This window comes from Pseudophryne corroboree, chromosome 5, assembly GCF_028390025.1.
Source record: "Pseudophryne corroboree isolate aPseCor3 chromosome 5, aPseCor3.hap2, whole genome shotgun sequence".
In the NCBI taxonomy this organism is placed as follows: domain Eukaryota; kingdom Metazoa; phylum Chordata; class Amphibia; order Anura; family Myobatrachidae; genus Pseudophryne; species Pseudophryne corroboree.
In genome coordinates, this window is record NC_086448.1 from 671,778,469 (window position 1) to 671,793,062 (window position 14,594).

The 14,594-nt window shown below is 41.9% G+C and overlaps 1 protein-coding gene across 1 annotated transcript in view; it reads left to right on the forward strand.

The window, feature by feature from the left end:
* RP1 (RP1 axonemal microtubule associated) overlaps positions 1 to 14,594 on the forward strand; it is a 1,008,071-nt gene that overhangs the window by 762,157 nt on the left and 231,320 nt on the right. The window contains exons 44-45 of the mRNA XM_063923729.1: positions 10,813 to 10,964; positions 12,907 to 13,165. Of these exons, the coding sequence (XP_063779799.1) occupies positions 10,813 to 10,964; positions 12,907 to 13,165 (411 nt within the window). The remainder of the gene's footprint in view (positions 1 to 10,812; positions 10,965 to 12,906; positions 13,166 to 14,594) is intronic.

Sequence of the window (14,594 nt, forward strand, 5' to 3'; positions counted from 1 at the left end):
GCAACCTGAGCGTAGAAAATTCCGTATCATCACATAATCCCCAGGTTCAATGTCATGACAATTACTATCTGGTAAATCAGGAATCACCAACTTCAGATTATCATTTTGATTCCTTAACTGTTTACTCATGTTAATCAAGTACTTTACAGTCACTTCATTGTTACATTTCAAATCATCCTGAGGGTTAATCATGACATGCGGTTGTCGACCAAACAAGATTTCAAAAGGGGACAGATTAAGAGGGGACCTGGGAGTGGTTCTGATACTGTACAATACAATGGGTAAAGCTTCTGGCCATGTCAATCCTGTCTCTGCCATCACTTTACTCAATTTATTTTTAATAGTGCTGTTCACTCTTTCGACCTTCGCACTCGCCTGTGGACGGTACGGAGTGTGCAGCTTGCTATCAATTCCCATCAACTTACACATTCCTTGAAAGACATCACCTGTAAAATGGGTACCCCTATCACTTTCGATTATTCTAGGGATACCATATCTACATACAAATTCCTGCACAATTTTCTTAGCAGTAAACATAGCGGTATTTGTAGCCGCAGGAAATGCTTCGACCCAATTTGAGAAAACATCTATACAGACAAGTACATATTTCAAATTCCGACAAGGGGGTAATTGTATAAAGTCAATTTGTATTACCTGGAAAGGGCCGCCGGCAGGTGGGATATGGGATGGTTCTGTAGGTATTGCCTTTCCAATATTCTTTCTCAAACAGGTAAGGCATGACATTGCTCTTTTACTTGCATGAGAGGAGAATCCTGGGGCGCACCAATATGCTCTTACCAATTTGCACATCCCTTCCTTGCCTAGATGAGTCAGCCCGTGAGCTGCTTCAGCCAGACATGGAAGATATGCTCTGGGGGCCACTGGTTTACCATGTCCATCCGTCCAGAGTCCTGAGGACTCCTGGCCATATCCCTTTGCCTTCCAGACTGCCTTTTCCTGTGTGGAACACAAATTCTGCATTTCACACAACTTTTGTGTGTTGATGGTATTAAATACCATCAGTTGTGTTGTGTCTGTCTGTCTGGGGGTAGCAGCTGCTAACTTAGCAGCTTCGTCTGCTCGGCTGTTACCAAGTGATACTGGGTCCTGGCTATATGTATGTGCTTTACATTTGATAACAGCCACTCTGTCGGGTTCCTGTATCGCTGTTAGAAGCCTTTTTATGTGAGCTGCATGCGCTACCGGTGTACCAGCTGCCGTCATGAAATTTCTGAGGCGTCATAGGGCTCCGAAATCATGAACTACCCCGAAGGCGTATCTAGAATCGGTGTAGATATTGGCTGACTTACCCTTAGCCAATTCACATGCTCTGGTTAGGGCGACCAGTTCAGCAACCTGGGCTGAGTGAGGTGGGCCTAGCGGTTCCGCTTCTATGGTGTCTTGGTCATCTACGACTGCGTATCCAGTACACAAGTCTCCCGAGTCTGACTGTCTATGACAACTACCGTCCGTGTAGAACGTGAGTTCTGCATCTTCCAGTGGGTTGTCACTGATGTCAGGCCTTGCGGTAAAATTTTGGGTCAAATATTCCATACAATCATGTGTATCTTCCTTTGTATTAAATCCTCCTTCCCCATCACTCTCACCTTCCACCCTTTGTGCCTGACCAGGCACACCTGGGAGATATGTTGCAGGATTTAATGCACTGCATCTCCTTATGGTGATGTTTACGGGGGCCATTAGGGCCAATTCCCATCTTGTAAACCTCGCTGATGATACGTGTCTGGTTTGGGCAGAATTCAATAAGGCTGACACTGCATGTGGCGTATGGATTGTGAGGTTGTGGCCTAGCACGACATCTTCGCTTTTTGTCACTAGCAATGCTATCGCAGCAACGCTTCGCAAGCATGTGGGGAGGGATCGCGCTACCGTGTCTAGCTGAGCGCTGTAGTATGCAACTGGCCTGCTGGCATCACCGTGCTTTTGGGTTAGTACGCCTGCCGCGCAACCAGCACTTTCTGTTCCGTATAGTTCAAAAGGGTTTCCCATAGTCTGGCATACCTAGTGCTGGTGCTTGCGTTAGGCACTGTTTAAGTCTCTCAAATGCTGTTTCGGACTCGTCTGTATGCGAAATCCTATCAGGTTTGTTTGAGGAGACCATTTCCTGCAAAGGTAACGCTAAAATGGAAAACCCTGGGATCCAATTACGGCAATACCCACACATTCCTAAAAACGTTCTGATCTGTTGCTGGGTTTGTGGCAGAGTCATGTCTCTAATTGCTTGGATTCTATCAGCGGTCAGGTGTCTCAGTCCTTGTGTTAGACAGTGTCCCAAATATTTTACCTTAGTTTGGCATAATTGTAACTTGTCTTTGGAAACCTCGTGTCCTGTGTCTGAAAGATGAAACAGGAGCTGTTTCGTATCCTTCAGGGATGCTTCCAGTGAATCTGAACACAGCAGTAAATCGTCCACATACTGTATCAATACTGATCCACTCTCTGGTTGGAAAGACTGTAAACAATCATGCAAAGCCTGAGAAAATATACTTGGACTATCTATGAAACCTTGGGGTAATCGAGTCCACGTGTATTGGACTCCTCTGTATGTGAATGCGAATAAATATTGGCTGTCAGGGTGCAGAGGTACCGAAAAGAAAGCGGAGCAGAGGTTAATGACAGTGAAAAATTTGTCAGTGGGAGGGATTTGCATTAGGATGACAGCTGGATTTGGCACTACGGGGAACTGACTCTCAACTATTTTGTTAATCCCCCTTAGATCCTGCACTAGTCTGTAACCCCTCCCCCCACTCTTTTTAACAGGGAAGATGGGACTATTGGCAGTGCTGGACGTTCTTACCAGAATGCCCTGTTGTAGCAAGCGCTCTATTACTGGGTAAACTCCTAACTCCACCTCTGGCTTCAGAGGGTACTGTGGGATTTTTGGAGCTATCCTACCATCTTTTACTTGTACAACTACTGGAGCTACGTTTGCCATTAATCCAGTGTCCTGTCCGTCTTTTGTCCAAAGTGACTCTGGTATCTGAGATGTCATCTCTTCTACTTGGGATGGATTCCTATTTGTCATAATGGTATACGACATTAATTTTGATGGGGAGTCTAACATGTCTCGCACTTCCTGAGCGTGATTCTCAGGTATGTCCAAGAATACACCTTCAGGAGTACAATAAATGACGCACCCCATTTTACACAGTAAGTCTCTTCCCAGGAGATTAGTTGGTGCCGATGCAGCCAGCAAAAAGGAATGCTTGGTATGCAAAGGCCCTATTGTAATCTCGGCTGGTTTGCTAACAGGGTAGTGCTGGACTACTCCTGTTACTCCCATGGCTGGAATTGTCCTACCAGTGGTTCTCATGCCCACTGTCGAATTTATCACTGACTTGGCCGCCCCTGTGTCTACAAGAAAGTTTAATGATTTACCAGCTACATTAATTGCAATTTCGGGTTCACTTCCAAGGCTTGCAATCAATTTTACTGGCTGCAGATTACAGGTATGGCCACACCCCTATTGGGTATGGTGACCTCCCTGAATCCCGCTGGCAGCAACTACTTGTGAGGGAGTTAGCTGGGAACTACCAGAGGCATGCCAGTCTCTGTTCGGGGGATATCTTTTTGTTTCCCCTGTATGTGGCTCATAACTCCGTCTCTGTGGACCCTGATCCCAATGTCGTGTGTCGTGTCGTTGTCTAGGGGGTTGGTAAGACTTTTGTCGATTTCTTGATCTACAGTCTCGTGCAAAGTGTCCCTGTTTGTGACAAAAATAACATGTTACCACAGTTGACTTACCCACAGGGTTTGGTGATATTACCACAGGCTGCTTTGTGGTCAGGGCCTGTATACTTACTGACATTAACTTATCACCTTGTGACTCCCTGTGTCTGGTGATGTTCCGGTCGTGATCAATAGCAGCCTCTCTCAAAGTGGCCACTGACAGACCTCGCCAACATGGTTGCGTGGTCTGTACCCTTGCCTTTAATGCTTCCTTTAAACCATCCATTAGTACAGATACTGCTACTTCTTGATGGTTTGCATTGGTCTTAATGTCCTCTATACCAGTGTACTTTGCCATTTCTAATAGTGCCCGGTGAAAATATTCTGCTGCCGTTTCTGACTCCTTTTGTTTAATGGAGAATATTTTGTTCCATTTAACAACGGCTGGGAAATACTCCTTTAACTGTAAATTTATCCTTTTTACGTTATCTTTGTTGTACACATCTGTAAGAGGTACATCCTGATCTAATCCACAGTCAACTAAGAATTGAGCTGCGTCGACATTGGAGGGTAAACAAGCTCTTAGCAATATCTGCCAATCTTTATTATTGGGCTCTAAAGTGTTTCCTAGGTCCCTGATGTATTTTTGGCTAGCAACTAAATCTTTTCTAGGGTCAGGGAATTCAGACACTATGGTCCTCAATTCCATTCGGGTAAACGGGCAATACATGGCAATGTTCCTAACGGGTGTGGCTCCTGACGTGTCTGTTTTCCCATTGGGAACTACTATTACCTTAACAGGATTTACTCTAACAACCTCATTCTGTGTAGATTCTACAGCCTGTGGTGAAATTGTTTCAGCATAATGTATGGTGCCGTACTTACCCGTTGACACGACCTCACCTATCCCTCCGCTAGGGGCCTTTGTTACTAATCTCGGGGGTGGAGCAGTTCCTACTGTGGTTTCCGATATGGTGGCCGCTAGAGAGAGCGCTGAAATTGTTGCCGAATCGTCTTCTTGATCACACTCCTGAGGAAAGTTCAAAACAGGGTACAACTTGCACGGGTTAATACTTGCATGGGTTAATGGTTCAACATTATCTTTAACATTTACATGGTTACTAAGTGATTGTGTGTTACACCTTAGTGCGTCTTTCTCCGCAATCAACTTCTCTCCCGCTATATATGGTGGCGGCGGGGCCGTGGCTATCAGTTTCCTGACCGACCCAGATCCCGCCGCCTGAGCCAAACCTCTCTGTATCTCACCTTCCTGTTGCCACAACTGCAAATAATCATAATGCTTGATTCGTCTCTTTGCTGATTTTATGAGACATATCCTCCTCCTTAAATTTTGTAACACTTCTGGGCTGAAGCTACCTATTCTTGGGAATTTCTCCCCGTCATGTACCGTCATTCTCTCCCATTCATCACATAAAACCTCTGTGTGACTTCCATATTTCTCACACATTACGTATCTGGCCGATCCTACTGGTCGGTTTACAGAGTCAACCCGAACCGAGGTTGATCGCCCCCTTCCTGAACAACTGGCCCCCATAATCTGCAGGTGTTGCTTGCTCTACCTCTGATCTCTATATCAGGGTCTTCAGCGAACCCTTACAGAAAACCAAAATATTCACGATAGGCAGACGGTGAAGTTTACCGAGCACCCCACTCGCTCGCCCACGCTGACCAATGCGACCTGATCACACCGATATGGTGCTGGCGCACTCGACCCAGGGCACCTATTAACCTTTGTTTACTTGAAAAATGCGAGTGTGATCCGAAGAGCACTACCCTTTCCAGTAAAGGTGGGGTTGTCAGATAGTTCCTGAGTGACCAGCGAACTTCCCTTTTTGAAAAAATAAAAAATTACACAAATCACGTTAGAATGTACAAATAGCGTTTGTGACCCCTTTACTCTAATGGTACTAGGTCAGATTACTAACTACTGTACACAATTACGTGCGGTCCAATCGTTCAGCACACAAGCAACTAAGCTTATGTACGGAAAGACCAATGGAATCGAAAATTGCGGCTGCGAATTCCTTCAGCGAGAGCTTGTATGGCCTATATGGGTGTTGCACCAACCCTTTTCGGTGTTGTGCCTGTGGACTGTATAACGGACTTCCTTGTCTACTGTACCTGGACCTGCTGGTCTACTATGACCTCCTGGTCTTGTTCTATACGACCTCCTGGTCTGACCTCCTGGTCTTGTTTTATACGACCTCCTGGTCCGCTATACTCTAATGCTCAAATTGTATGTTTAACTAAGGATGCCTCCCTAGCCACCGTGCATGTCACTTACACGTATGTTCCTCACGAGTACTCGGTGATTTCTTTTGGTTCAACCTCCAAGTTATATAAACTTATGTAATACAAAAACACTCACTCATCACATGTACACTTTTGTTTCTATTTCTATTTCTGCGCAGAAATTTTTCTTTAGACCAGATGTGTTACCAATTAGGAGCAGGATCTGTTAATTTAAATTTCGGACACCCAAAAATAGACTTGCGTTATTTCTCGCCTCGCGTTATTTACCGCTTTGCGTTATTTATCGCTTTGCGTTATTTATCGCTTTGCGTTAAAAATCAACTTATCGTGACTTGAGCTACGTGGGCGTAACCGGACGCTCCGTTGCGTAATATACGCTGCGTGCGTCGGCCTTTGGATTGCGTACGCAAGTCTTTGTTAGGGACACGTGCACGCAAAGCAAAGATCCACCGTAACACAATTTATACTTTTATCAATGTAGATGATCCTTGATCATCTACCACACACCACACTGACTTCGCCTTATCTCCCAGGCAAAACTGTGTGTTTGTCTATATTTTAACTTTATTACCTCTATTCTTAAATTATGAAATAACAGCAAATCTCTTTTAGCACTTTTATCAACTAAAAAACTGGCAGACAGGAGAGTGATATACGAAAATACACAAATGGAAAAGAGTTGCAGATATATATGTGTGCGTGTGTACGCAAGATAGAAAAATAAACAGTTTTAAAAGACACTAGCGTTTTGCTCTTACCTCCGGTTCCCGGATTCCTTCAGCACCCTTTACCTAAGCGAAGCAGACGCTTATCCCGTCAGCACTACGAGGGATACAACCTCCCGCCCTTTGCTGAGGGATAATGTCTGCTGATCTACCTAGTGCAGATATGTGAAGGACTGGACGAGCCCGCAATTGATAAAGCTAAATATTTATCGTATATAAAACACTTTAAGAGGTCTAAGAACACTGTACGCTATCTACGTAAGAAGTACCGTAAGGGTACGCAAGTTGCGTAACGATCGCTCAACCGTAGTCGAGACGCTCAAGCGTCACGTTCGCTTACGGCCCAGAGATCACAGGCAGGCACGCTATTTGCTGCCGACTAACGTAATGATTCGCTATAGCGTAGCGGACGCTCGGGACCACGAGGAGATCACCAGCGGTGCAGACGCTTATAACGTTAAACCTTTATATCTATACCTTTAACAACGAAATATACAGTAAACCTTAGTGTGGTGACAGAGTGTAAGTGCAACCTGGTGTAACCTGATTAACTACAAAGCTGCTTGAGCGTCACCGACGCTCAGGGGATACTTAACACTATAAGAAATACACAGATACCTGGGCTTAGGGTCCAAAACCTATTATATGTATTATGACTATTATACTTGCAAAAGAATCACAGTACAAAGCATACACTACAATATAACATAGACTAACTAACCAGATAACTACACAGGAAATACAATACAATACAATTAAGGGAAAAAATACGGGAGAAATAGAAGAGAGAGAGAGAGAGAGAGAGAAATGGCTCACAATAACATCAAGACAATATGATTGCGGAGAAACACTTACGCACAAGGGGAAACGATCGCATGCGCCTCGATATCCAGCTCCCGATTATCAGCAATGAGAACCGTTGAAGAGAGAGAGAACTGGATACGGTCGGCCTGCCTATTTATGCCCCACACACAATACAATTCAATGGTCCCTACAATCTCATTGTTCATTGGACACAGGAATTCGGCTTCGCATTATAACAAAAGGTCATAGGTTGATTCATACAGGTGGGCTGTGACTGTTTCCAACTGTCCAGGTGGGTGGGATACTGGGTTTCCCGCCGCATGACTAAGTAAGAACAAATAATAGTAAATGGACATAAACTTCTTATGTCCATAACTATTCGCACGAGCGATTAATCCGCTCCAAACCAACACCGGAATATTGCTATTTAAATACTCTTCCGATGGGTACCAAACACCACTGTATGACCCCTGTTAGACCCTTCGTACAATACAAAGAGGGATCTCTCTGTTCAGGAACATGCTATATTAACTAAACTTTCAGAATCTATCAAAGGGACCATGATCTACAAAATACATTATTACTTAAAATATGTAACGATTGAGTCGCACGCTACGATCACATAAACTCTACCGTAAATACGCATACCGTGCGCCTGCGGGTGCCCGCGACTGTGAGTATGTGCACGTACGGGAGAGCGTACGCATGCGCAGCGCGGACCAGTATGAGGTGCAAATATGGCAGTGTGTGTAGAGATATTTTTCTGACTTTGACAGTATCTAGAGGTAAATTATATAAAAGTCAGGCATGCACTCACAAGTTAGTGGTAAATAATAGACATTCATTGACTGTAGTGTTTGTATGATCTGTTGCATCACAAGGAATGCAGAGCTATTTGTACTCATTGATCACCAAGATTGTAATGTGTTTTGGGAATGTCCATTCGTTTAGTCTGACAGTCATTTAATTTTACCCTTGAAATATTGTATCCATGGCAATTATATTTTTTTTAGCAACCATTTATTTGGCTGATGTGGGTCTTTGTTTTACATGACACTCAGTGGCAATATTTAACTTGGAATATATATTTCGCCAGAATACAGCCTCATGGGGCACTTTACAGATTGAGTGGAAATGTCGGTCACATGACCGCTGGCACCCCGAGCCTCTAGGTGCTGACCGTATCCCACGGAAATATGTTATAACAGCTGTCTTACTGACTTAGAAGTTAGAAGTAGCGACTGCCATCGCTACAGAAACCTCCATGTGATTGGAACATCCCAAATTGCTATTGCAATCTTTATTGAATGTATCTGTTGTGCAGAAATGATTGTATTTCCCGTGATTAGGCAACAATGAATGTGTGTAAGAAAATTACAATTAGGATGAAGCAGTTTGCTTTTCACTGCAAAATCCATTAGAAAAATGGAAAGTAGGGTGTTGGAACAACTCAGATGAATATATAAAAAATCAGATGTTAGTCAGTCAATTGACTTATGATTAGAAGGGCATGCAATCTTTCTCACTGCTTATATTAGTCATCCACTCGTATTAGTGAGTTAGTCCATTAATAATAGGATCCTCTCACTTCTTACTTTAGCAGCTGTTGTGCCAGTGTGTCAGTGTCCACAGCGAAGATTGCAGCTGTTGGTGAGTGCTGATTCGCACCGATTGCAGCCCGATCACGTAAAGTAAGAAGTGAGAGGGAGCGCTCCCCAGCTTGTAAGTCCTTGTTGGATCCTTTTTGTTCTTCAGTTATAAACATTGGTCTCCAATATGTAAAGCCCCCGCAAATTGCTACGTAAGGGAGGTAGGAGAGAAACTACCAGTGACATCTGAGGAATCACACTCATTACATTGGATCCTATTATTAATGGACTAACTCACTAATACGAATGGATGACTAATATAAGCAGTGAGAAAGATTGCATGCCCTTCTAATCATAAGTCAATTGACTAACATCTGATTTTTTATATATTCATCTGAGATTATTTTATATATTCAACTGAGATTATTTGATTATTGATTAACTTCATTTTAACTTGATATTTTATGTATATTATATGGCCATATATGCTCTATTTGTGAAATTAAATATATATTTTTTTTATTCTATAAATTGGACTGGACAGCGCTTCCTATTAAAACTTCGGTTTTAAATCTATATTTCGATTGCTTGCTATAGGGTTTTTTGCAATAGCCCGTATTAGGAAGCTGCAGCCCAGTCCCAGATATACGTCTGCCAGCGGTTTAAAGATCAGGCGCCAAGTATTATTATCTATTTTGTTTGAACAACTAACTGCTTCCAGGGCAATGCTTCTTAGGTATTTACTATATTATAACATTTACCAGTGACTGCATTAATTAGGTAATTTCACATTTCAATCAGTAGCATTTACCACTAGTGCAACATTCCCCTGAACTGAACTACAGCTTCCCATCAGTAACTTGTATATATCTGACTACTAGAAGTGAGAGAATAAAAACAAGTGTATGTGGCGGATGTGGTTTAGACCCTAATTGACGAATTAAGGCTACTAAACTGTAAGCTTGAAATGTAGCCTTAAATGGGCAGCAGACTTTACAAAATAAAAACTACATAGTTCTAAATGTAGCCAAACAAATAAACTAATTGAAAATATTGACTTCTTTAATTTATTATTGACTTGTTTAATGTATTAAATAGTGACCTGTAATATTGAATGGTTTATACAGTACATTATAGCAGGAAGGCACGCAGCTTGGGGTCCCCCTGCCACAATGTCAACCAGTCCCAGGCTGGTCAGCCCAGGGCTGAAATCCCTAGGGAAGTGAGGATCCCCAAAAAATGTCCCCCCTCCAAGAAAGCTTGGGGCTAGTACCCCTGGTGGTGGGACAGATAATGAATTATAATAATTATAATTAATATAGTTCCTTACAGGTGGACTACTGGGTCACAGCAATCTTGACAACGCATGATGGGTGTACTAAAAAACAAAAAACAGTTGCAGTCATTCTTCATAGGTCAGTTTGCAGCAGTTCAGACTCTCTGATCTGTAAAATGCACCACTTACAGTATAGTGGTACGGGCCACACATTAGGAACCCTGCCATAGACAATTTATCCTGTTGCAGGTAAAATGTTGTGCACAGTGGAAACAAATTACACGTTTGTTGTCTTTGCTTGAGGTAAAAGAAATTAAGATTGTAATAATAATCAATCCTAAACCTGGGCATAAAAAGAGGTTGTTATGGAATAGTAGTAAACTTTGCTGTATTGCCAAGATCACAGATCTTTACTTTGCAATATGCTGATCCTTGTTGTTGTATTCCACTATAGAAGTCACTTATGCAGTTTACACCAGGACGGGGCATTTCCCTGCATCTGGTACGGACGCAGACGTTTTTATTACAATATATGGAGAAAACGGAGATTCTTGTAAAAGAAGACTGAAACACTCATCCTTTCCTCGAATATTTAGCGTGGGGAAGGTCTGTATTTATTACATGTTCAACACTTTGTGAATTGAGTAGAAATTATTTATTTATCCATGGTAAAGTATACATCATACTGTATATAGGTTCTGTTTACCTTTAAACAGAGGGGAAAAAGACACTATTTAAAGGGCAATACAGAAAATACATTATTTACAAATTGTTTTGGAAGTTGTATTTACAGATTGGAGCAAACTAAACTCATCCATCCTTACAACATGGGGAAATAATGCTCTTTACTAGTCAAGGTAACCCTGTATGCCTAAACACTATAAGGAATAGCTGTCATTTGCACTTACATTCATGCAGAGTGGTTACATGAATATGCATCATTGTTGTTTTTGCCAATGGAAAAACAAGTGTTCCATCAGTTTATCAGATATTTGTGTGAAGTGAATTTTGCAACAGTAATTGACAGGCATGCAACGTTCCATTAATACCTGTAGAATCATGAAAGTCTATATGGGCACATGCTGTATGCTTGCGCCTTGCTCAGAGTGATTTCAGGCCAAGTAAATCCACATAAGCCCTTATGTGGATTTACTTGGCCTGAAATCACTCTGAGCAAGGCGCAAGCATACAGCATGTGCCCATATAGACTTTCATGATTCTACAGGGAAGGGAAGTGGCATTCTATGATAGGCCAGGTTCATTAAGGGTGTATTTACACATTGCAAACAGATGCAGTCCATTACACAGATGCATATATGTTTGATAAAGCCATAATAGGAGACAGTACATCATTATCATGGGAGAGGCTAGGCAACATCAACACCAACATGGAATACATCAATAGCCCCATCCAGTAGAGGAATGAGCAGCAGATGAACATGACCAGCTGTATAAAGGAATTTGGCGTGACCATGATAGCCATCCTCAATTGACTAGTTCCGATTGGAACCCATGGCCTGTCCTTGCATCTGTTTATGAGGAGTTTGAAACTGAGGGAGGAATGGACTCACCCCCTGCCCCTGTACCTTACAAATAGAGTTGGGACAACTATATTGTCAACTCATTCTGATTTGAGGTGTGGATGCTATACAACGGGAAAAATCAGGGTGGATTCAAAATCATAGGTGTATTTCCAGTAGTACAAAACATATGGAGAATTCTAAATGGATACGTAACGAAAATATGTGTTGAGAAGACTTTGTTCCCACATGTGGAATGAAGCTAACGTTATACAGTATGTAACATTTGAAATATTTCCTTCCTCCACTTTACTGGGAACCAACACACATAGCAGCAGTCTGCACATTTTACAAGTTCTGATACATTAAAAGTATAGGGCGGTATTCATTTCCCCCCTGCTGTGTCTGCTGACGGGTGTGGTATCATCATTTCAGCTCGCTACCCCCAGGGATAGCGAGGCTCCTTAACCCTTTACGCAGCTAAACCTGATTACTATGGGCGCGATATGCTCGATAACTGGGATAACTCTGGAAAGGAGATTGGGCGTGATATATAATTTGAATACCGACATATGAATTGATCAGGGTGGACATAACTGACGTGCTAAAACTGAGTAAAGGAACCATGAACTGTATTAAATATAAACAAACCCAATTAATATACTTTAAGCAATACTATTTACCTAATTATATATTACTGACCACATAAACAAAAAAAGACATAAAACTTTATTTTGTTCAGTATTTTTTATCCAGTTTATTTTTCCCCTTGTTTTTACAAGTTTTAGTTCACAGAGTTAGCATTTGCCTAATTGAAACCAGACCTGAGATATAGTAATTGACTATTTATTTCTATTATACCAGTCAATCCAGCTTCTACATATGTTTTTTTACATTGCTAATACTTAACCCGGTCACTACTTTTCATAAAAACATGTCTGCTTCTAGTAAAGCATGAGTATTTTCATGTCATGTTTATTATGTACATTTAACCTTTATTGAAATTTCCAGCTTCCATTTCATTGCAGGTAAATGTCTTCAGAATAAAGGCTTTGGACCTCGGCATGCTGACTAGAGTGCACATTGAACACAACGCTGTTGGTTATGGAGCTGGATGGTATCTAGATCAAATCACCATACAGGAGTCAGATAAGGCGGATATTAAATACTTGTTTCCATGCCAACGGTGGTTAGACACTGCAATAAATGACAAACAAACTGACTGTGAGTTGAGGCTTCTTGGAAATTTCAACAGAACTAATGAAAAACTACTTTCATCCACTGAAGGTACATTTTAACCTTTAGATTAACACAATCCGGTCATTCTACGTTCTGTCCTACAGTGTTTGACTGCTGACACCAGACTCCATAGCTTAAAAAAGGCACTGCACACTTTACATACAGTACAGTAGAAAACAGATGGGCTTTAACTGTGGCAAAAAAATAGTGTGGTGTAGGAATTTGTATAAATATTATACAATGCCCTTGGCCAGTAATAGTAGGGTCTATTTACTAAGCTTTGGATGGAGATAAAGTGGGCGGAGATAAAATCCCAACCAACCAGCTCCTAACTGTTATTTTTCAAACACAGCCTGTGACATGGCAGTTAGGAGCTGATTGGCTGGTACTTTATCTCTCCACTTTATCTCCATCCAAGTCTTAATAAATAGACCACAGTGGGGCAGATGTATTAACCTGGAGAAGGCATAAGGAAGTGATAAACCAGTGATATGTGCAAGGTGATAAAGGCACCAGCCAATCAGCTCCATTATGTACATTAACTGTTAGGATCTGATTGGCTGGTGCGTTATCACCTTGCAAATATCACTGGTTTATCACTTCCTTATGCCTTCTCCAGGTTAATACATCTGCCCCAGTGTCTTCTTAAAGCATTGTGGTAATTTTCTTTTAAAACATTTTCTCATATGAACTTAAGCCATCTAAAACTACAGTTAAACATATTCATAAATGCTGGAGTGTGTGCCTGTGTTAAATAAAACAGTTAGGGGTCTATTCATGAAGCAGTGAAAAGTGTGGAGAAGTGAGCCAGTGGAGAAGTGGCCCATCACAACCAATCAGTATTGAATTAACATTTATAATTTGCATACTATAAAATTGTACGGACCAGCTGATTGGTTGCCATGGGCAACTTCTCCACTGGCTCACTTCTGCTCACTTTTCACTGCTTCATGAATAGACCCCTATATGACAATTTTGAGACTTAATTGAAATAAAATAAAACTTGAAAAGCAACAGTGAAAATATGAGTGAGGGGCAGGTTGTGTAAGTCGTCACCGATGACACCGCAGTGCTAGTCAGGTCTGTCAGTCTGATTTCTTGTTCTGTTGTCTCCTGTCTCAATGTAAACAATCAGCAAAAAGCACTGCCATCTAATCTTTAAACAGACTGGGGCCCAGCCTAGCCCCTTTACTAATAGTGTCTATCAGTGGGGCAGATGTATTAAGCTTGGCGAAATTAAAAAGCAGTGACAAAGAAGTGATAAGTGGAAGGTGATAACGCACCAGCCAATCGTTACGGGTTTGAAAAATGACAGTTAGGAGCTGATTGGCTGGTACCTTATCACTTCTTTCTAATTGCTTTATCATTTCTCCAGGCTTAATACATTTGCCCCAGTGTTCCCTGTAGTATGTCCTAGTGGAGTACTGGGACTGCTGTAATAGGCTTTCACAGTTTTACATAATGAAATACAGTACTG